This window comes from Podarcis muralis, chromosome 11, assembly GCF_964188315.1.
Source record: "Podarcis muralis chromosome 11, rPodMur119.hap1.1, whole genome shotgun sequence".
NCBI classification, from domain to species: Eukaryota; Metazoa; Chordata; class Lepidosauria; order Squamata; family Lacertidae; genus Podarcis; species Podarcis muralis.
Genome location: NC_135665.1, coordinates 28,441,669 through 28,466,024, shown reverse-complemented (window position 1 = coordinate 28,466,024; position 24,356 = coordinate 28,441,669). Strand labels below are relative to the sequence as shown.

General features: G+C 41.5%; 1 protein-coding gene across 1 annotated transcript in view; it reads right to left on the bottom strand.

Annotated features, from left to right (window-relative positions):
* ST8SIA4 (ST8 alpha-N-acetyl-neuraminide alpha-2,8-sialyltransferase 4) overlaps positions 1-24,356 on the bottom strand; it is an 89,410-nt gene that overhangs the window by 44,599 nt on the left and 20,455 nt on the right. The window contains exons 3-4 of the mRNA XM_028748144.2: positions 22,259-22,516; positions 10,987-11,280 (exon numbers count right to left, since the gene is read on the bottom strand). Of these exons, the coding sequence (XP_028603977.1) occupies positions 10,987-11,280; positions 22,259-22,516 (552 nt within the window). The remainder of the gene's footprint in view (positions 1-10,986; positions 11,281-22,258; positions 22,517-24,356) is intronic.

Below are 24,356 nucleotides of genomic sequence, written 5' to 3'. Positions count from 1 at the left end.
AAGCGCAGTGGCAGACAGGTTGGTCTAGTGGGTGGGTGGGTGGGTGGAGGCAGTGGGCAAGGAGCCTGTTGGAGGCAGGATCCATTCACCCTCTGTGAAGGCTCCACACACCACCACACCGGCATGCACCCCTACCACAGCTGCCCAGTCCACCAAGGGGAGCAACACTTGCCCTGCCCCGGGTGCCAGCAATCCAAGCTACACCACTGTGTCTGAGATCCCTGGCTCAAGGCAAGCTGTCTCATCATGGAAAGCTGTGGAGTATTAAGGGATACTGCTATACATATATGTTATGTTCTTTCCACTGAATTCGGCTAGGAGATCTACATTCAAGGAAGTCTGGCTTCAATGCATTTCATGTCCCTAGAAACATCCATCAAATTCCTCTTATGTTTCAATGTTACATTTCTATCCTGGAAACTGGAATGACTTTGCAATTAACCTGACACTGAAGTCTAGATGCAGAAAGTAATAATTTTAATGTCACCTTTCAGAAACTGCTTTCAACTGTTAATGAACACTGCAGTGCACTGATTATCCCAATTATGTTTTCAACAATGTACCCACAATTATGTAAGAAAATTTGGCAAAAACTATTTAGAAACAATGCACAAATACGTTGCGCAGTTATCCAGAGCACAGCTCTGATCCCAAAAAAAGAAAAAGAAAGGGAATGAACACACAGCATTTATTGCAGTACAATAGTTACAAGAAACTGTGTTTATTTGTCTGCAAAATAGTTTACTGGGCATAAACTATTGATCTTTCTAATCAAGAGAGTTACATAACTTAAAGTTAAACAAAGAGATTGTTTCAGATAAACATTTACTATTAAAATACAGTGGTACCTCGGGTTAAGTACTTAATTCGTTCCAGAGGTCCGTACTTAACCTGAAACTTTACTTAACCTGATGCACCACTTTAGTTAATGGGGCCTCCTGCTGCCGCCGCGCCGCCGGAGCATGATTTCTGTTCTCATCCTGAAGCAAAGTTCTTAACCTGAAGCACTATTTCTGGGTTAGCGGAGCCTGTAACCTGAAGCGTATGTAACCCGAGGTACCACTGTATATCATGGTGCAGCAACATAAAACAGGTTCTTTTCCATGGTGGCCCCTTGGTTGCAGAATTCCCTCCTCATTGCAGAAAGGCTGGAGTCAGCCTGACTTGCCTTTTGGTGACAGCTTTTATGGAGGGCACCTGATGTTTAAGCTGTAAATTGGTTTTTCATTATGTATTTTTTAATTTTAAATGTTATATATCTATACCAATTTCACATTTTTTATCTGATTTGTTATTTGTTTGAACAGATTTTTCTGGTAGTTTTAATGATACTGTATGCTCCAGCATGTGCTGGTATCAAGAACTGATGAAATCAAATCAAATCAAATCAAATCAAATAAATTATTTTTCCAATTTATTTGTATATCACTTTTCAGCCAGAAAAGGCTTCCAAACTTCAAGCTACAGTAAGTCAACTCAAGGTCACACCAAAGAGCTCTAGATATAGAAGCGGATGCAAAATAAACTGAATATAAAAGGTTGCTGACAATGAAATTTTCATGCTTTGACTGCATGTCACTAATATCCTGAGCTGTATTTTCTACAAAAAGTAGAACAATGGGGCCATATGCTCAGCTGGAAACTTTGACATTACTGTTATATAAATAATAAACAATTCAATTGTGTGTGTTCAGGCAGTTTTTAGAGATAGAACTCATAATAAAATGTTATAGAAAGACAGGGTGAAAAAAGAATTCTATTCTTTTCCACAGTATCTACTGAGCAGTTGTGTTTTTCAGAAGGTAAAACAGAGCCTGTTAGACAGGCACAAAGGGACATGTTACTATCGGAGATAAATATTCCTTTACTCCAAAACAGTTTAATGGACTCACTTAGGCTATTAAATATAATACTGTCCTGTTTATGTGTCCCCTACTCAGATTATATTGATTTGAGTTCAGGTTGCTACTTGAGGAGATGTTCCTAATGATGTGCCTCTGGTAGAGCTTAAAAAGAAAGATTCCTGTATTTATTTATTCTAAAAAAAATATGACACTGGATTCATTTCTATGTATTAAAAAGTGCCATAACAGCCTCTGTGACTTTGCTGACTAACAGCCTCATCATTAAAATCTAATTAAAAAACAACAACACTCTTTGTAAATGGATGTTCTATGCAAATGTTCCTGTTTTAAATAAAACACAAGGCAGTGCTTGGCTGCTAATATGGATCAGAATGAAATAAACTGTTTGCAAATGTTAAAAAGGGAAGCTTTCCTTTACTTTCCAGATAAAATATATTAATTTATGAGGGTATGTCTTACATGTTAGCACCACATTGCTACTAAAGTGGCAATTGCTGTATCATCAGGACGTCATTAGAGATGATATGATTACCCACCTGCTACCACTTGGTGGTGGAGACAAGTTCCTTCAATATTTGAGAACTTTCCTGATCTTTGGGCCGTAGGTGATAATACTGCTAGCCTGACTCTTACCCTACACTTGGTGATGTGATCTACAGCACCAGGAGTGGATCTATATATGTATGCATTCAAAAGCATTTATATACTGCTTAATTTTTTAAAAAATCTAAGGACTGTACAGTCTACTATATACTGTTACACGTCACCCACAATCTCCACTGCAGTGTGAGATTCCAGAGAGTTCCAGGCGTTTCCCCAAGGGTTCATGTTTCCTTTGGAAATGGCACACAAATGTGGTATCTTTATGATATATGGTTTATTTACACATATACCTCGGGTTACAGACACTTCAGGTTACATATGCTTCAGGTTACAGACTCCACTAACCCAGAAATATTACCTTGGGTTAAAAACTTTACCTCAGGATGAGAACAGAAATCGTGTGGCGGCGGCACAAGGCCCCATTAGTTAAAGTGGTACCTCAGGTTAAGAACAGTTTCAGGTTAAGAACGGACCTCCAGAACAAATTAAGTTCTTAACCTGAGGTACCACTGTATACAGCCTGAACCTAGGATGGAAGGGCTCCCAGCTTTACACTCCAAGAAGGTCTCGCTTTTCCCATAGGCACAGTCCTGTCTGTTGCCTTGCAGACTGCCCTGCTCTCCTGCTCATGGGTTAACTTCTAACCTTTCCTCTAGAGCACACCAGGGAAAACTGCAATGCTTTCTTTAATGCTATAGCTTTAATTTATTGATTTGTAAATACAGAAAGAAAAAACAAAGAAAGAAATAAGCACAAAAAGGAGGGGGGGAAATACAATTAATTGACTTCCCATCCATCCTTCCATGGTTTCCTTCGATTATGGCTACATATTCTAGTTTAACCAAATCAATCTTACATGTCCGCTCCCCTTCCCTGGGGTGCGGTGTTGTGGGAGAGCATCCGGGACCAGCTAGTGACCCGGCTGGAGTGTGGAGGGATGCCACCTGCATCACTGGGGCGTGGCCACTTGCCATTCAAACTGCAGCAATCTTACATCTTTATTTCCCTCCATAAAATTATAAACTACTGAGCTTACTCCAAACTGACTGGTGTCTTAAAAATTTTCCAAGGACAAACTGCAGTCCTGGAACTCTGCCACAGGCCTTTGTTCTTTTACCCAACTCTGAGCTCAACGAGGGGCTTCACCCATTTTCCGGCTGGCACAGACTCTCTGCTTTGTTAATCGCCCATCTTTTTGCTCCCTTTGTTTGCTTTACTACTTAATCATTTCCAGAGTAGCCCTGTGTTCCTTTTCCACTGTGCCACAAAGACAGAGATCCAGCAGGCACTGCTACCACTACTGCAACTATTATCTAGCTCAGGGTTTTCTTAAGCTTGAACAGGCAAGTGACATTGCCAGTCATTCACTCGGGAACCCTCTTCCACAAAGCCTGGGCTGGAAGAGGTAGTGGCAGCTGTGTCCATGCCCAGGGCAGGCATGTGTGGACTTGAGGGGATTTGTTTTCCCAAGGGCTAACGTCATCCCTTCAGTGATCGATGAGGTAAGACTAGAGTTCTTTTGATTTGTAGGAAGAACAGGCCCAAGGTGTCCCAGCATCACCAACAACTTCTCCCCAATGCTGTCTATAAATATGCAATATTTATATATGCTAGTACCTTTGCTATGGGACAGCTCCCATGGTTTATGGACTGAGCACCTCCAACCAGTGTTCGAAATTGCCATTGTTCTAGGCGCATTTTGCAACAGGAAATTTCATTAGCGTGAGCAGTTTCTGAGCTCTGGGCGCAGTACTGCCCCTAAGATTTCAGATTATAACTGCAGAAGTGGAAGGAAAGGAGGACCTTTTTCTGCCTCCCCACTTCCAGCTACTTTCTGAAGACGGGAGGAGAGACCCTCTTAAGAATATTAGGGGAGTGGGCAGGGGAAGGATTAGACGATGTGAAAAATGAACATAATATTTTGGCTGCAGTTCATTCATTTTCAGCTTTGTATTATTGTTATTTAAAAAGTGTCTAGACATTCTGTTGTTGCGCCCATAACCTAGGTTTAAGGTGCCATTTAGCTCCTAGCTTTCATATCTAGCAGGTGTGAGGGTATCGGTGGCGAGCGACTCATGTGGCAGTTAGGCACTGGATTAGTGATGTGGGGGGGGGAGGGGAGGTGCGGCCATCACCTGCCCCTTCATGAACAAGGGTATTCCGTTAAAGGAATCTGGGGGTCTGGATTTCATCCGAAGCCCACGGAGGGGTGAGGTCCATGCCATGTCCCACCGGGAGCCCCGGGGTAGAGCTTGAATTGATTGCCATCAACCGAGCTCCCTCTTTGGTTGGTTACCCTTACCAGTCTCCCTGCAAGGCGGGCAGGAGTCAGTTATAGTTTGGATGCCAATGCCTAAGCCAATACCGCTCACATTCTGTAATCAATAAAGTTGTGGCCAAATTTTGCCCATTAATGTTTAAACTTAAATCATGTGTATTCATTTCACAGGGGGGTTGGCTGGATTGTGGCCTTTATGCACATCCTAGGTTTAAGGTGCCATTTAGCTCCTAGCTTTCATATCTCAGTTTCTAACACTGCCTCCAATGGTGAAGTGATGGCTTTGGAAAAGCAACAGTAATTCTTACTACTGGCTATGCTGTCTGGGAATGATGTGAGTTGGGATACAGCAATATTAGCCACTCCTGCTTTAATGGAAGAGGCTGGGGGCTTTCTGAATGCAAAGTGTGCACCCTACCATGCAGCTATGGCTCTTCTAGTCTTATCTTCACCTACTTCCTCCCATAGTACGCAGAGCCATCTACTAACTGGGAGGGGTGATGGGTGGTCTAAGAGTATATACATTAGACTAACTTCCATAGGTTCGTATTTCCCACAAATCAGATTCATCTGTCTTTCAACAGTAGCACCCACATTATCTCCTCTTGGTGTTGCCGTGCAGCCAGTGATAACTGGTATTATCTAATGGGAACATCATAAGAAGCTTTTTCACAGCTTCCTCCCTTCTTCAATTAAAAGGCAAGGCCTCAGTGAGTATGTTGCTATTTCCTGACTCTTACACACACACACCCCGCCTAGCAGCAATCTTCAGTTCCCCATTGTACTCTTTTCTTATGCCTCTGTTAAATTTGCATTCCTTAATTTGCCATAATTTGCTTATTAGATAGTAACTTAATGGCTCATGTTTTCAAGATCTTGCTGTGCTCAATAGCAGCTGAAGCCGACAACAATATCACTCCCTTTTGTCGGAAGAGTAAGATTGCTTTGACGTGCACAGATCATATTAAGTGCATACGAGGCTTGATTCGTAATAGAATACAACACAACACTGTGCCTGTTCAGGCATTGCATCCCAGAGGAAATTCTCAAACCAGCATGAACCACGCGCGCACGCACACACACACACACACACACACACACACACCCTCTGCCTGCCTCTCTCTCTCTCTCTCTCACTCACTCACTCACACACACACACACACCCCTACTTTCTTCCAATGGGGAGAGGAAAGGCTTAACAAATGAATAGGGATGTGCAACATTTTCTGAAACAGTTTCCCCTAGGCCATACAATTTTTAAGTTCCATTATTTTTGTGGTCAGGGCAATATGTATGTAGTACTTTCCAGTTTGTTCTTACTGTTCTGCCCACAGAAAGGAAGTGTGGTACCCAAGAATCCAAGACTCATATAATATCATTTGATTTAAATATTCTTTAAAGTCAGCATAGCTTAATACCGGTATGTTTTGCACTTCTAAGCTCTTACGGATGAGTGCAGATCAATTATGAAGGTTGTTGTTGTTGTTAAAGGTTTCCATAACAAGAGAAGAGGATACACACACACACACACACACACACACACGAAATGTACAATTTCATTTAAAATATTACATTTTTCTAAATTTAACAACCACATAATACTCATATATTTTCTTCTTGGCAACATTATTTCTGAAAAGTCCTGTTGTACACTCTGCTAAATATGACACTAAAAATACTAAATATGTCCAATTAGGAAAAGGGAACTGCCTCAACCAAAGCCATGTTGACCCAGCATCATTTATGCCCAACTCTAGTATCAACTCCACGAATTGTTCCCAATCAGAGGCAGCAGCTTTCCCAGTTTTTCTAGTCACTGCATTCTTTTCCTATAGCACCATCTCAGAAAAGGCCTACTTTTCAGTAGCAGCTAGTGTGATGGGGCAAAGATGTGGGACTGCACTCCTCACGCAGGCATTGCTACAACTTACATGGACAGAACTGGGGCAGGGAGATGACAAGGACAGGGTTTAACAGATGCCCAAGCAGGCCTGCCAGATGAGCTCTGCTGGTGTGCCCCATCACTGCTTTTAAGCAAGTTAAAGAGACACTTTCCCTCTGCTTCGCTAGGGAAATTGTGGGTCTTTGTGGGTTCATCTGGTGGCATAAACACTTAATTAGTGAACTCAGAGAAGGCTGGGGAAAGAGGGGCAGGGACCCAAGTCCAAAAATGGGAGAGTAACACCAACATATGCAGGTTCTTCATGAAGGTTTGGCTTCCCTACTCTCTCTAATGCCCCTGTACTTCTTGATTCTGGTAATATTTAATGGGATGGAGCAGCCTTGTTCCATCACATTAAACAGTAATGAAGTAAGTGGCTGGTAGAGGTTCTGGCAGCCGAATATTCAGCATGCCAAAACTATTTTCAACTGGATCTTTTGCTGCCATTATGCCTGGCTGATAAAGCTTTGCTCAGCCAGGAGACAATTCTCTTCTGGCCATGGAAAGCTTTCGTCAGCCAGGGAAGCTGGCACATCTTTTCTGCCATGGATTTTCTGCCATGGATTTTCATCCAAACAGAATAATGTCAGCCTTGCCTTTGGAGCATGCTTCCTAAAAGACTTCCCTAAACCTGGCTCAGGAAAACTTTGCAAGTGTATCTGATTAAGACCATCCTCAAATGGCCCCCTATGGTCCCTTCACAACTGCAATTGAAGCAAGTACAGGACCTGTTCCATTGGAACACCATGACTCTCCCAAGAATTATAGAATCATAGAACTGTAGAGTTCCTTTCCTTTCAGAAGGAGGCAAAGATTTTTTGCTTTTTAGTTTTTAATCCTGATTTTTAATTCTGAAAGCCTGTCTGCTTTGTTGTTTGATGTATTCCTCCCCCCATAAATGGCACTGATGGTCTTAAATTCTCCCCAAACAATCCAACAGCAAACAAAATAACTGCATGACATACAGAATTTCATGTATAGCTTTCTTCCATCACTGCATCTTTGAACCAAACTTTTAAAAACCCCAAACCCTGCAACTGTTTCATTTCTGGGGTTTTTTGTCTCCTTGATTTTTGTGCAGCTCTACAGGAGTTCTACCAGGTATAATGGTGGCAACTCTCTACCTCTGTAACTAATAGGTGATATGAGCTTATTTAACAGAGTAATCAACAAAGCTATGGGGAGCAAGGGCCCTAGAAAAGTGCTGCTGAAAAATGTTCAGATGCTAGAGTGAAAAGATCATTCATGTTGCTGCATGGAATGTCACACTTTTTCTTCTTGGGAAGATCTGAAGATGGGGAAAGTTGGATTTAAAAGACTGGCTTAAACATTACAGCTGAGTAAAAACCCCAGCCTTTTAAAACAGGGCCTGCATTTGAATCCTTTCAACTACTTGTGAGAAAAGTCACACAGAGAACAATTGGAAAAGGCATTCAGATGTTTGGCTCCACTCTCTGCTTCTGAGCGCAGTCTTTCCTTGGATGTAAGTATAATGCAAATATTGCCAGCATGTGTTATCAAGAACAGGGATGAGAGAATCTGTCAATTGTGGTTTCTCTACGTTGCTCATTTTTCTAATCTTTTGTTCAGTTCTCCCCATTTCCATGTCAGCTGCCGTGAAAATTAATTAGTGCAAATTTCTCCAAATACACACATTTTTGCAAAGCTACTTCTCCCGATAGAATGCATTCTTGTATGTCATTTTCATGTATATGTGTGTTTTTTTGCACACTTTACCCTCACATAGGCATTTTTGTAGACACTGTACAACCATTTCAAAGGATGGCTGTATTTCAGTTCATGCAATGTTTTGGAAATTAAGCAGGTTTACCTTTAAATGAGAACTGATCAAATCCTTCTCCCACGCTCAAGCCCTATCCGAGCAGAAAGAAGTTGAACTTCTATCGATACTCTCACAGGGAAAATATGAAGGGTTTTGTTTGTTTGCTTGTGGGTAACTATAGACTGGGGGAGATGACGGAAAAGCTGAAAGGAGAGTTCTCTATGGAAGTTAATGTATGCTTGATTTGTTTCTAGATTATTTCATTTAAAAAAAAACCATTTACTGCATTAGAGCTATTTTTTTTAAAAAAGATTGTTCATTTGATTGATAGCTGTGCTTGTGTAATATACTTAAAATTTTGAAATGACTTGTGAACGTATGCAGATATAAGAAAGAGCCCCATCATAACAATATCAGGGACACTTACAAAATGGACAAAACCTTCTGGTACATATTTAAATGTTTTTAATGGGGTACATAGAAGAGCCCATTGGATCAGGCCAATGGCCATTCTAGTCCAGCATCCTGTTCTTATAGTGGCCACCCAGATTCCTATGGGAAATCTGCAAGCAGGACTCCAGCCCAAGAACGCTTTCCTGTCCTGCCGTTTCCAGCAATGGGCATGTGGATGCTTCTAACTGTGGTGGCAGAGCCAAGTCAATCTCCAAATTGATGGAATGTTTTGAATGAGATTTAAAAGCTGATCTATACAAACGGCGATGGGATGCGGGTGGCGCTGTGGGTTAAACCACAGAGCCTAGGACTTGCCAATCAGAAGGTCGGTGGTTTGAATCCCCGTGATGGGGTGAGCTCCCGTTGCTTGGTCCCTGCTCCTGCCAACCTAGCATGTCAAAGTGCAAGTACTCCCACTCCAGCGGGAAGGTAAACGGCGTTTCCGTGAGCTGCTCTGGTTCACCAGAAGCGGCTTAGTCATGCTGGCCCAGAAGCTGTACTCAGGCTCCCTCGGCCAATAAAGCGAGATGAGTGCCGCAACCCCAGAGTCGGTCACAACTGGACCTAATGGTCAGGGGTCCCTTTACCTTTTTATACAAGCGGTGAACATTTCAGGTGTGTCCAATTGACATGATTGCCGACACATGAGTTATTTTGGACTCGGAAGAGTGCAGAACGGGGTGGAATGGGGGAGGCTTATGCGCACACCCGACATGCACAGGGACTGGAAATGGAACCCCCTGCACAATATGGTCACCGCCTGTATTAGATTAATATCATTCAAACGTTCTATCAATGAAGAAAATATTCCTTTGGATCCATAGAAATGTGTGCTTAGTAGGACCTTCTCCACCAGAAGCTCTTGGAGAAGGCTTCCTAGGAGATTGCAAAACATTGCTGGATGGGATAAAGCAGTAGGCTGAGAGGGAAAAGAGGAGTTATGAAAAAAAAAATGGCTGAGGGCAACCTCTGTTTTCTGATATTCTCTGCTCTCTCAGACCCCTGTGCCACAACTCATGGGGGAGGTTTTCTGCCAGGGAGGAGGGGTATTAAAGTCTGCTTCTTCCAGTTCCTTATGCATGGATTTCTCTGCATCCAACTCACTACTTACTTGACAGTTAAATTTGCATAGGGCACAAATACTGACAGCAAGTTCAGTATGAAAATCCTATCATTTCATAAAGCATCTTCAATCCACAGGGTATCTCCCATTTAATAAGCAAGCAATGCTTAATGGACTGAAAAACTGCTAATTCTAGCCACAAATATGCTATGATACAATTTTTTAAAAAAGAAAAGAGGAAAAAGTGAAACAGGAAAACACACAGCACAGCAATGCAGCACAATAAAGAAATAAATTCTAGAAAGAAGTGTCTCTAAGGAAGACTTAATACATCACAACAGACAAGAATTCGACTTTTGTGACAAAATGACTAATGCAATTCTTAATGCATAAACAGAGGAACTAGGGCAATAGGAGCTAGACATTAGAAATGGAGCTGAAATTAGAATAGCAACTTTGTCTATATTTTCTAAATTGACACAGAAACTTTTGGGGAGGATTTAAAAAGAGGTACAAGAAGGATTGAGAGAAAAACAAATCACAAAGAGGTACTCCATGTCTGGCCTGTTAAGCTTATCCATTTTCTTGATTGTACTGGAGAATTATGGCTACTAAAGGCCTGTTTCAGAAGAAGAAATTTAACACATACAGCTGGAGGACAGAAACACAACTTTCAAATAAGAGTGTTTAATATTGGGATTAGCTGGTTCTGTTATAAATTAGAAGGTTTCAAATAATTCCTCATAAAGTCACTCTGCCCCATAAAGAGAGGAAAGGGAGGTCACCAAATCAAATCTTTGCCAATGTTTGCCTCTGCCTGGACTAAATGAGTGGGAAACGTTTTCAGGCAAACAAGCATGACTTTATCGAAAGCATACTCCATTGTGGTAAGAACAGAATTATCATAAACCTTTCCAGTGCTATTCTTTCACTCTAGTGAAAATTTTAGTTATGAGTTCTATTGTGCCAAGGACAGGCCAGTCTTTTCCAGACACTTACCCTCTGACAGCATGAATAAGTCTCAGTGATGGATAGGCAGTTCGCACTTTCAATTTATTCTTAAGGATTAATGCATTAACCCACTCCACATGCTTCTCTCCGCCTTTGACCATGAAAGCAGGGATCCAAAGGACACTGTCATTCAGCATGGATAGCCTATGCACAAATTTCTCTCTGTCACTCTCATTCCGAAAGCCTCCAAATGCTCTTTGTACAACTGATGGGTTCATGGTAATAAAATCTGATTTAGTCCCCACATCGGCAGCATACTCCACCACGGGAGCTAGATTGCACCTGAAGAGGAAGAGATTAATGGGAAAAAATAAAATAATAAATATGAAACATTAACTCAGATAAAAAGGTGTGTGTGAAATAAAGGCTGAAAATGAACGTGCAAGGCTGTGGCATCCCACATGCTGTGTGGCAAAGCACTGTGTGGCATCTAGCCATCTAAAAAATATTGGGTGAGATCCAGAAGCATCTTAAATCCCACTGAAATCAACAAGGACCTCTTACTTTATGATGCACTTAAGCAAGACGAAGAACAGCGTACCTGCTGAATGAATGGGCCACTGATTTAAAGTACGTTCCCTAGAAGATAAGCGCCATTTCAATGAATGCAACGAACTTCTGAAGAATGTTTTATATTTAGGCTGTAAGGAACTAACCAGTGCTCTTGAAATTAACAGAGTGTTCATTTACTCTAAAGGTACCACACTAGAGGAATTTGATTTCTCTGAATTCCAATGCAGACTAACCTGATCAACACCTCCCAGTCTAATGTGTAAATCATCACACAATTATCCTAGGGGTTTTGCACTTCTCCGAGTTTTGCAACACAGTTCTCGGCTTCAAAAAGTGTCAAAACGCGTTTAAAACCCACATTCCCCTGCAGATTCCATATATTAATTCAGAAATGGACAGAATGGGTTTATGGATAAGCACTGGCAGATCTGACACAGATTGGAATAGAAGGATTCATCCCTAACACACACTCTCTCTCACTCACTCACTCACTCACTCACTCACACTTACACCCTTTCGACAGTTGCCATCAGGATGCACTGATAAGAATGCTGTCATAAGACCCATCAAATTAATCATTCTGCGGCTGGTATTTCAAACTGTAATGCAGCCCTGCTCACATATTTATCTGTAAAAACATGTATATTTTTATAAAATGGTTGCCATGCTACTTAGTTGACATAAACTGACTGCTTATTATTTGAACATTGTAAAATGCTGTCAAATGTTCCATAAAACCTCATATACCATTGTATAAGTGGCAGCTTTCTATTTTAAAATCCCAAATGTGTTGCCATTTGTAAGCAAAGGCAGGTGTGAGGGCATAGCAAACTTATTATACTGGTCACCTTGTATAACTCTAGGCATATTGAGCCTAGGAACCTACATAGGAGCCTACATAGGAACAGGGGACGCAGGCTGACATCAATGGCAAAGGCTACTGAGGGACTGACCTTATTGCTTCCTATAAGAAGTAGGTACAATAGCCTCTCCCTATGATTTGGCTGTCTGTCCTGCAAGTCTCCTGCTAAGGACTGGATTCAGGTTTAGAAAAATCATTGCCATTTTAAAAAGCCTTAGGTAACTGGGGTACATCTAGTCTTCTCAGGGCAATGTGTCCTGTCCATATTCCCCAGGTCAGGCAGGATGGAGTTTGAATAAGAACTATTGCCTCCACAATGAATCATCTCAGACTGGGAGCTTCTACAGGATCTGAAAGCTCTGCCCCTTCCCAGCTCTCAGCCAGCCCTGATCTGAGCAGGTGCTTCCTCAGTTTCTCAAGTAGCCTTGCATCCAGCTAGTCCATCCATGCTTGATGCAGCTCTGAAGTTCCTACCTGGTTCACCGTATCCTCTGCTCCTCTTCTGAGGAGACCCCAGGTTTGAGGCTTGGGAAGGGCTGAACCCTGACAGTTCTACAATGATGGTGGGAGCCACTAAAAGGGCTCTATCCCATGCCACCACCAACCACGCTTTCATCCTAGATGGGACACATATTAGGGAAGTGGGTAGGTTGGTACAAGAGGAGGCAATCCTGGACTCACCATTGCTACTTTAGTACAACTAAAGTACAACCCGCAAATCTCCTCATTGGTTTTCAGTAATTATAATAAAAAATACATGTCCACCAGTCATAAATGACTACCAGGCCGCAGTTACCTAAATGCCAAGTATAAGCTGAAGAATACTGGAAACATTAGATCATCACACCCAACCACCTACTGTAAATAAGATTACACCCTAATCTTTACTTTTCCCATCTAAATTAATGTCTCTTTTACTCAGAAGGTAGAAGGAAGAAAAGCTTTCCTTTGCATCTGCTCAAAATAATCTCTGGGCAGCTTTGTTATTTAAAATCTCAGTCGTTGTGATAATCTAGCCACCTCTCCTTCTATTTCAAAAAGCACTTCATCTTACAAAACACTCCTGTAAATATTTCAGCCATTTGCAGCATGGTCCATTCCACTATGAGCACATATCTGAAATAAGTGCCATTCTTCAGACTGCATATTGACTCAAGGAAGCAGGTGCATGACTATAAATATGAACAGCAAGAGTATCAGTGATTCATCACTTCCTGTGAAAGACTGCAATGCTACTGATACCTTTGTTGCAGAACCTTCCATTAATATGTTTATGGAAGGATTTAAAATGCAATCTGTGAGCAACCAGGAAACAATGGCAGCAAAAGAACTTTAGAAAGATTTCACTATTTTAGCTAACATCAGTGTTTCACAATGGGGAAATTAGTGATGCTTTTTTTAAAAAAAAATGCATTGCAACTAAATGAAACAGAAACAAAAATTGGGAGTTCCAGTAGCTACTATCAAACATAGTTAGATAAAGGATAAGGGTTCTATGTTGCTGCTTCTCTCCAGAGCAGAAAATTTCAGTACATTTTAGATATTGGAGGGTTGGAGGCATATACATATTTTAAGTCCACTTCTCCTAATCAGGCGAAATAAGCAAAGCAAAGGGATGGAGAAGAAAAGCTGGATGACGTGAAGTCATCTTGAAAGAGTGTTAAGGCGGAATATGAAGAAGGTGGCAGACATTCAAACTACATAAACTGTGGGTGCTATGGAGATTCCAGCCTTTAGGGGGTGGGGGAGAAATACACAATGGCTGATTCCCCATCTCTGTATACTTATATACCATTCTCTTGACCTATCTCCAATGTTAGGCAAAACACACGGGTTACTTTGTAGGTATCAGGTAAGTGGGTATTTATAAGTTACCCACGGTCAGAGAAGAAGACTTTCCCATTATGATAGAGCCCTCTCCCCTAAAAAAAGTATAAGTACTTGTACAATGTTGTAACTTGTGCACAGATCTGTATCAGAGAACATTATACAGAGATGCGCTTTTTGGAAGCATCTGTCTGGCCAATGTAACATACCGTGTTTTTTGCTCTATAAGACTCACTTTTTCCCTCCTAAAAAGTATGGGGAAATGTGTGTGCGTCTTATGGAGCGAATGCAGGCTGTGCAGCTATCCCAGAAGCCAGAACAGCAAGGGGGATCACTGCTTTTGCTGCACAGTGATCCCTCTTGTTGTTCTGGCTTCTGAGATTCAGAATATTTTTTTCCTTGTTTTCCTCCTCCAAAAACTAGGTGCGTCTTATGGTCTGGTGAGTCTTTTAAGCCACAGCTCATAGAACCACTTTCCACCCTCCAACACTTTCCACCCTCCAACACTTTCCCTGCTTTTCTTCATATATATATATATATCATTGCACAAATTTGCCTCTATACCATTCTTCAGAAGCAGAGAGCTCTTTTCAAGGTTTTCCGTGTCCAGCTATTTCATGAGTTACACTTTTCCAGCATACCCTCCCGGGTTTTGTTCTTCCATACAAAGCCTGTGGTACATATGCGCGTATTGCTGTGTTAAAAGTGATGAGGTTAACTAAAAACAGACACTAAACCCATTTGCTATTTTACTGGTCTTAGCCTTACCAAGGAATACTTATGGGCCAGACCAATACAGAACTTAAACTTCAAAGTTTCAAGTGTCCAGGCACTGACCCTTAGGATACAAACGGACATTTTATTTAACAGTTCATGCATGCAGCAAATCATAAAATGTGTCATCTCTTAAGTTTTGAAGCAGGCCATGAAAAAAACAACAGTTATCATGAGAGATCAAGAAATGGCTGCAAAAAAGATATGAATCGGAACACCCTATTCAGCTGTGTCCAGGGCAGCTGTTTATCAGCTCCATCTGGTATGCAGGCTGAGACCCTACAGACTGTCTCACCATAGTGGGGCATGCTCTAGTTATCTCCCGCTTGGACTACTGCAATGCTCTATGTGGGGCTACCTTTGAAGGTAACCCGGAAACTACAACTAATCCAGAATGCGACGGCTAGACTGGTGACAGGGAGCGGCCGCCGAGACCATATAACACCGGTCTTTAAAGACCTACACTGGCTCCCAGTACGTTTCCAAGCACAATTCAGAGTGTTGGTGCTGACCTTTAAAGCCCTAAACGGCCTTGGTCCGGTATACCTGAAGGAGCGTCTCCACCTCCATCATTCTGCCCGGACACTGAGGTCCAGCGCCAAGGGCCTTCTGGCGGTTCCCTCGCTACGAGAAGCCAAGTTACAGGGAACCAGGCAGAGGGCCTTCTTGGTAGTGGCAACCGCCCTGTGGAACGCCCTCCCAGCAGATGTCAAAGAGAAAAATAACTACCAAACTTTTAGAAGACATCTGAAGGCAGACCTGTTTAGGGATGCTTTTAATGTTTAATAGGTTATTGTATTTTAGTGTTCTGTTGGAAGCTGCCCAGAGTGGCTGGGGAAACCCAGCCAGATGAGCGGGGTATAAATAACAAATTATTATTATTATTATTACCCTACAGATAAGGAACCCAGGACTCTCCATTCATTGTTGGACTACAACTCCCATGACTGCTGACTATTAAGCTATGCTATATGAGGCTGATGGGCTCCAACAACATCTGGAGGGCCACAGGTTCTACATCTCTCAGCTAACCTTACTAGGACTGTAAGTGCATGCTGCTTGCCTAATGTATAGATCAGGCTTCCTCAACCTTGGCCCTCCAGATGTTTTGAGACGGCAATTCCCAGCATCCCTGACCACTGGTCCTGCTAGCTAGGGATCATGGGAGTTGTAGGCCAAAACATCTGGAGGGCCAAGGTTGAGGAAGTCTGGTATATATCTTGTTGTTAATCTGGATTTTGAAAAAGAGGAAATATATTTCTTTCCCACTGACACTCAATAGCCAGTGGTATCTGGGACCCTGATACCATGAGCCAACTGCAGTAGGTTCTTCTGCAATATAAAAAGTAAGCTACTAAAATCCATCAAAATTTTATTTTGCATTTATATTTTGAGGTTTCATTAATGTCACTTGAGAGCCCCCACTTTCGCAAGCATGCAGTATGTAAATCTACAGGCATGAGGCCACTCATTCTGTGCAGAAACAAATTTAGGAAAGTGAATTTTATCTTTTTACAGTACCTATTTATGGACAGTGTGTTGCTTTGCTAAAAACAGTGGCAGTGGTTTCAGCATGCTGCAATTGATTAGTTTGAGGAAGAAAGAACAAAGTGGGGGAAGAACTCACATTCTCAGTTTTGAGTTGCATGAAGGATGCTAAACATAGTTCTCAGATTGTTTCATCTGTTGAAGCCAGTAGTTTGTAAGGGCATGAAAAAAATAAGCAAAAGGGATATATTTAAATTTCAGGGGGAAAGAGAATATAAGGTAGCCAGTTTCACCCATGTTTCACCCAAGTCTCTTGAGAGTGAAAGCCTCTCCAGTCCTGCCATCTGGTCTTTAGGCAAGATTAAAAACCTGCCTGGTAAACAAGAAATTTTCAGACTATATGACGAACAGGCTGAACGACTGTTTTCTTTTTTTTTAATGAAAATGAACATTTTTAAAATAGTTGCCACTCGTTTCAGTCTCTCATTGTTGATCTGCAAAATCTCATCTCTTTTGGAGGGCCAAAAACACGTTCACTCATTCTTATTTTTTATAGTGACTTTTTCAGTTTTGGATATAAAAGAGTCTTTGGGGACCTGCATGGCCTTTCGTGTGACAGCTTCAAAGGCTAGTTTTTCCATGTGAATAACAGGTAGCAAGAATAACACGGCATAAAATAATGATTGTCATCCTTGATCTATACATCTACCTTCTGAAAATACTCTAATGCTTTCTGTAGGAGAGACTGGAGTGTTTGCTTCAACAAGCAGATGTGGCCTAGACACTTTATTCCTGGTTGTTGTTTTTTAACTCTACAATCCAGTTCTTCAAATCTACATACACATTATCTTTCGTTCTGCTTTGCTATGTAAAGATTATACAGATAATACTTATATGCCCATGAGACCACCAGCTGGAGAGCTAAAGATCTGCTGCATGGAAAATATACACCCACAAAATATAAATGTAAGATGTTGGGGTATAATCTGCAACAGGTATTGTGGAAATTGCAGAGGTACTGGGAATCAGAATAGTGCATGATTTAGTACAGCAGAGGGGAACTTAAGGCCTGCGGGCCAAATTCTGCCTGCCATGCCACCCCATTCTCCCCCAATAGTACATTCTCCTCCATTGAAGAGCTATGAAACTTCAGAACCACGGGCAGCAGCTGCTATGACATTTCTGACCAGCCGCTTACAATCAGTACAGGGGATTGTCACTTTGTCTCCTTGGTGTTACATTGAATTCTAGGTATGTTTAGTGAAAGTAAAAATGTAAGCATACTTATTAAATATGACCTAGTTCAATAGTGGCAGGACATGGATGGTGCTGTGGTCTAAACCATTGAGCCTAGGGCTTGCCAATTGGAAGGTTGGTGGTTCAAATCCCCGCGACGGGGTGAGCTCCCGTTGCTCGGTCCCAGCTCCTACCCGCCTAGCAGTTCGAAATCACATCGAAGTGCAAGTAGATAAATAGGTACCGCTCCAGCGGGGAGGTAAACGGCGTTTCCGTGCACTGCTCTGGTTCACCAGAAGCGGCTTAGTCATGCTGGCCACATGACCCGGAAGCTGTCTGCGGACAAACGCCGGCTCCCTTGGCCTATAGAGCGAGATGAGCACTGCAACCCCAGAGTCATCCACAACTGGACCTAACGGTCAGGGGTACCTTTACCTTTTACTAGTTCAATAGTATTTTGTGAAGCAGGGATAAACTACTTGCTTGGAATTACATAACCAACAAGTTACCATCTTTTTGTATGCATGCTTGTTCTTGAGTGATATTTAGACACGGACATAATGGGCTATATTCAACACTGCGTGAGCACACAACAGAACTTTCCTCCTTCCCCTCCTCTCCTTGCATCCCCCTTAATCTGCTCCCTAACAGATATTGAGGATCTGAAGTGTAGTGGTGTCTGCAATCAAGAGGAAAGGGAAATTCCTCTGTACGAGTGAAAATCTATTGCACAGGCAGAGCACCAGTGTTGGTTGCAACCAAATATGCTGAAGACCAATTACCTTTATTCAGGAGGGATCTGTTACTTCCTGAGTCTTGGCTAAGTATGGCTATTTTATGGGCCTTCCTCCTGAGTCAAGAAAGCTTAAGCCCATCTAGACAATATACTTGGCCATGTGGCAGACACTAAGACTGTCTTGAATAATACTAGCAAGTTTCTCCCACCATGTAGAATGCAATGGCATCATTAGCTAGCACAACAATGCCACTCCATAAAAAATTAAAAACACTGACCACACATCACTCTATAGAATGAAAAATATGGCTTCTTCTGAGGTACACAGGCCACTTAAGGAATCAGGTTTATTAAACTCTGCCTGTGTAATAGTGGGCAGGAAATTTGATAGAGTGGAGAAAGGGGAGAAAGAAAGTATATCCAAACGGAATCTACAGAAGTTCCATCTTTTGACTTCATCTCTGTGTTATTTCACAGTCTTATTCTAAATTCCTCTCTACATACATACACGTTTATTTGTTCTCCCTTATGGCTTTTCACATATGCCTGATTCAGTTCTTACATTGGAGCCAGAAGAGCAACAGAAAGTCAGTAGCTGATTTGTGCTCACACTAGCAAGGATGCTCTAATCCAGTGTTTCCCAACCTTGGGCCTCCAGCTGTTTTTGGACTACAATTCCCATCATCCCTTGCCACTGGTCTTGCTAGTCAGGGATGATGGGAGTTGTAGTTCAAAAACAGCTGGAGGTCCAAGGTTGGGAAACACTGCAATCAACTGAACAAATGTTTGATTGCCGTTTCTGGTAGGGGAGTGCAACATTCCTATCATTTTATTCATATAATTCATCAATAAAGTCAGTTGTGACCTATCTGATCAATTTAATGGTAGGTATTTCAACTTAACTATCTAGCCAGTTCTTGACTGAATCTCTTGCAAGAGAGCATGTAGGGAAAGCATGAACTAGAACCATGCCATTTACAGATGCACAGAGACTTAGCAATAAATTTTCTTATCTTTTGTAATACAGACTGCTTCCAGAGAATTGCCCTAGGAAGAGTACAGGAGTATTTCTGTGCTATCTTACAGAAGAGCAAGATCTATCAAGTCTAGCCCCTTTAAAAATAGAAATCCAGATTCATTTAATAGAATATAATGAATGCATACATTGCTGATTTCAAATACTTCACACACGGCATCCTTGAATATCCTATACTATGCATTCATCTTGCTTTAGCAGATTCACTGCTGGATAAATTGGAATTACTCTGCAGATATTAAAAGTTTATACATCCCTGGATTCCAACATGCCAGCTATAGCAGTTAACTTGACTAACACACTGAGAGACTTGTATCCAGTGTATTGAATGTGATATTATTTTCAAAATTGAATCCCAAGACAGCTGCCTGCATTATACTTTTCAGACAAGCAATGACTCCTGTGAGTCTGTCCCCTTTCTGAACACATGCAAATAAGAAGAGCATTCCCAGATTCTGGCTAGCAGGAATGGGTCTGCATTGGTCACAAATGAAAGAAGAGTAAATCACAGGGCATTCCGTGTCCAAATAGAGCAATATGAGAACCTAAGTTAGGAGAACAGGTGGTGGCACTAATAAAAGACCCAGGCCTCAAATATGCTATTCCATGGATAGGCAAACTAAGGCCCAGGGGCTGGATCTGGCCCAATCGCCTTCTCAATCCGGCCTGCGGACAATCCGGGAATCAGCGTGTTTTTACATGAGTAGAATGTGTCCTTTTATTTAAAATGCATCTCTGGGTTATTTGTGGGGCATACGAATTCGCTCACCCCCCCCCCCAAAAAAAACCCATAGTCCGGCCCCCACAAGGTCTAAGGGACAGTGGACCAGCCCCCTACTGAATAAGTTTTCTGACCCCTGTGCTATTCTAATATAAGCTCAAAAAACCTACTGTATATGCTTGTGAAACACCCTAGATGGAGTCGATGAATGAACAGTGCATGTCTTGGAGTTACTTAATGTTTGTTTCACTTACTGTTTCTTTCACTGTATACAGAGAAAAAGCAAGTACCTTTTAACTTCTTTTTATTTTACATGCTTTAAGGTCTAAAACTCTTAAAAGGTATGAGGTGCACCCATCTTAACAAATGATTGAGAAAACATCACGTTTAGCATGTAGATTAAGGAGTGTCTTGTAGGGTTCTGGGTGTGCATTCTTGATCTTTTTAAAGTCCCTTAATCAAGGACAGCATTCCGCAATTAAGAAAAGAAAGGTGTGATAACATTTTGAGATATCATTTCATCTCTCTCTGCACTTAGTCCTGGATGTACTTATCAGTGATGAGAGGGGGCAGAGGTTCAATCCATCAGCACTTTCAACAGCGAAATCCTATGCATGATTTCAGTAACGCCGAGCTAAAATAGCATGGGGCATATTTCAAGAAAATGTTTACTTCCCATGAAACTTACAGCCTTTTGTGAAAGCACGGGTACTGTTCTGGGGGGCAGAAGGGACAGGACATCCAATATGAGGGCATGTGTCACCATGACCAAGGCAATCTGGCTGTTCTCCCCTTGCCCCAGCCAATTCCCATGTAGATGACTAACTGGGGCAGAATGTGCAGGGTGATGAAGCAGCAGTATATTAGGGCAACAATAGCGGTAAATAGGTGCCATAAATGTGCAAAGAGCAAGTTTTGAATTTTTCAAAGACCTCTTCGTTATATGATCTGAAACAACATTCACATCCAAAACCAAACCTCACAAAAATAAGCCACAGCAATAATTCACACAGATTTCAATAGTGTTTACTTACTTACATAGTAAGTACTTAGGTCATAGCTGTCAACTTTTCCCTTTTCTTGCGAGGAATCCTATTCGGAATAAGGGAATTCCCCTTAAAAAAAGGGAAACGTTGACAGCTATGACTTAGGTATACATACTCAGAAGTAAGTCCCACTGAACTCGAGCCTTCACAATACTGAACTTGCTTAGGACTGCCGACTTAGGCCCACTGATTCTGATACAAGAGCTGAGAAAATGCTATTCAGACAGATGGAAGTGGCAGGATCATGTCCGTTCTATTAGGCATGGAAAACTGTGACTTGCTAAAAGCATAGTGGGCATAAACCATATTCCACTCAAGCCAACAGCAAAACTCAGATTGATTTTTAATGGTTCTGGATGGCACCCAATGCCTCGTATTTTCAACTAAAACTTGTTTTACATTCGTACGTGACAGTCTATTAAACAGTGGCCACAACTCCTTTCAATTTCTCGCTGACCTTTGACAAAGTAGAACACTTTGTTTTGGACAAACAAACTAATTATTTAAACTAAAATATGTGAATACATTTGCAGATGCAGCCAGAATATATTTTTGGTGCAGCACACAAGGGTTTAGATGTGTGACTTCCAATTCCCTTAATGGGAGCTATCTGGCTAATCCTCAATGCATTTCACATAAATTGTACCCCATACAGTGCATATATAATAAGTAAAGGTGGTGATTTTCTGCTATGACTATTGGCAGGAAGGAGAAAATGAAAACATTTTCATTTTGCAGAGCCAGCTTGCTATTGGAATAGTGATTTTTGCCTGCATAAAGAGCAAAACCAGAACCTACAAAACAATCTTACAAATCTCACCGCGGTCTCCAACAGTGCAAATTCTCATTTGCAATATAAAAGACGGACCTGTTCTTTTTATTGTGAAATATATTTAACTCTGGGCACCACACAGTGAAAGTTATCATTTAGCAATTCCAAATCATTGTTCCAAGTTAAAACATTTGTGTTCATTACTGCTGAAGTAAAAGACAACCTGTCAAGTGAGAGATGAATGCTCACCTTATAACAAACTCGTGGTTGTCAATCTCTTTTCCACAGCCACTATCAAGGAGAATACCAGAATTTCCTACAACAGCACATGACTTAAATCGGCGGTTCTTCATTGGTGAAACTTCAGGAAGAAGACTGTGTAAATCCTGAGAAATATTTAGTGTGCGGCGTCTGTCTAGCACATAATGGATTACATCTCCTGGCTTGAAGCTGCTTTTGACTACTGAGACATCTCTTTCTGCATCCAAGAAACGAAGAATGTTCTTCCTGTATTGAAAACAAGAATGCAAATTTATGATACCTCTGCAAAATATACAGTGGTACCTCAGTTTCCGAGCACCTCGGAAGCCAAATGTTTCAGTTTTGAACGCTGAAAACCCGGAACTAATTGGTTCCATTTTTGAACGCTTTTCGGAAATCGGACAGCTTCCGCTGAGTTCCACCCCCCCCCAATTTTCTCCACTGAAATTGCAGACCACCCATTGTGCTTCAGTTTTCGAACGTTTTGGAAGTCGAACAGTCTTCCAGAACGGATTACGTTCGAAAACCAAGGTACCACTGTATTCCAAAAGAGTAGCCTATTGCTTGGAGTAAAATTGCAGTGTAATCTTGCATGGATTTTTAGAAAAGTTTACATGCAACATCGAACCATGGCTTGGTACTGATATCCAAGGCAACTGCCACAATCGAAGATTTCCAATTTGAAAGAAACAAAATATTTTGCTAAAACCAGAAAGGAATCACCATAGGGAAATCAGGAGGTAAGGGCAGCAATGAGGATCCTTGATTGTTCATTCATAAGAAATAAAACCAAGCCATGATTTGGCATTCCAACCTTAACCACCCTTTCACAAATACACTTCATCCATCTGATCACACTAATTCTGGCCTCCTCAAAGTTAGCCTTCAATTTGCAACATCACTTTCCTTTTTCCAGTAACAGCTGAAACATCTCAAAAACAAAACAAAGCATGAAAACTGTTACTTTGTGGATTTCATTAAACTGTGATGAGACTGCATTTGTAAACCTATGATTTAAAAGCCACCACTTGATTTTAAAATGTCAAAGCTCAGTTTCCATTGATCCATCTTTACTGATTTTTTAATACAAAAATATTGATTATTATTTTTAAAATCAAAACAGCAATCAACAGTTCTAGAGCAAGAATCAGGTTCAATAATATTGTTGAGAAAATAAATGTAACTCGTGGAGCTCAGGTTCAAAACCAGCATGTTTATGGTTTCTAATCACATAAGGCACAATAAAAAAACTCATAGAAGTCAGCAGCAACATGGTCATTGATTTTTAGCAAGGTTATAATATTCTAAATTATAGGCTCGTATGAAATTCTCATCTTATTAAGTAATTGTGCAAAGAAAGAGACAGGTGAATTTAATTCTGGTCTGGCCACTTCCACATTTCTACCCATTTCCTAATCAATCTGCAATTTTAAAAAAGTCCTCAGAGTACATATAAAAATGTTCATGCTCTCTCAAGTTCTCTCTCAAAATGTGTCTGTGAATGAATATTATGATGCATTTAAACACCAGAGGACTATATTGCAACATTCAGAGAAACAGAAAATCCCAGGGATAACGAAATTTCAATATGCACATTAGCTCCAGAAGTGCAGATTAGTTCATATTGCATAGCAATTTGCAAAGAGTGCACTGTTTATGGACACAAGACATGGATACATGCTGGTCACATTTAAGCTAATTCTGCACATTAGCACTGAGCCCTAAACCAGGAGTTCCCAAACTGTGGGCCCTGGACCACCAGAGGTCCTTGAGTACCATTGAGGCGGCCCGTGACATTTCTGTGGATTTGGGGTTGAAGACAGGAGACAGCAGCTGAAGCAGGTATTCAGCTACTCTGGGAAGATGAGAAAGATTCTTCCCTTCTCCCCTGAGCTAATTGCTAATTTCTTCTGCTACAATACACACAAGGTATCCAAAGCAGTGGTGTAGCATTGGGGGGGGGCACAGGGGAGGTTACCCCCGGTGCAAAATTGTCAGGCACACCCAGTGATGCCTCAGTAATACAGCTGTGTGCTTCCATTGCTGGGCTCCATTGAGAAACGGTTTCTCCATGTGAACCAGGAAG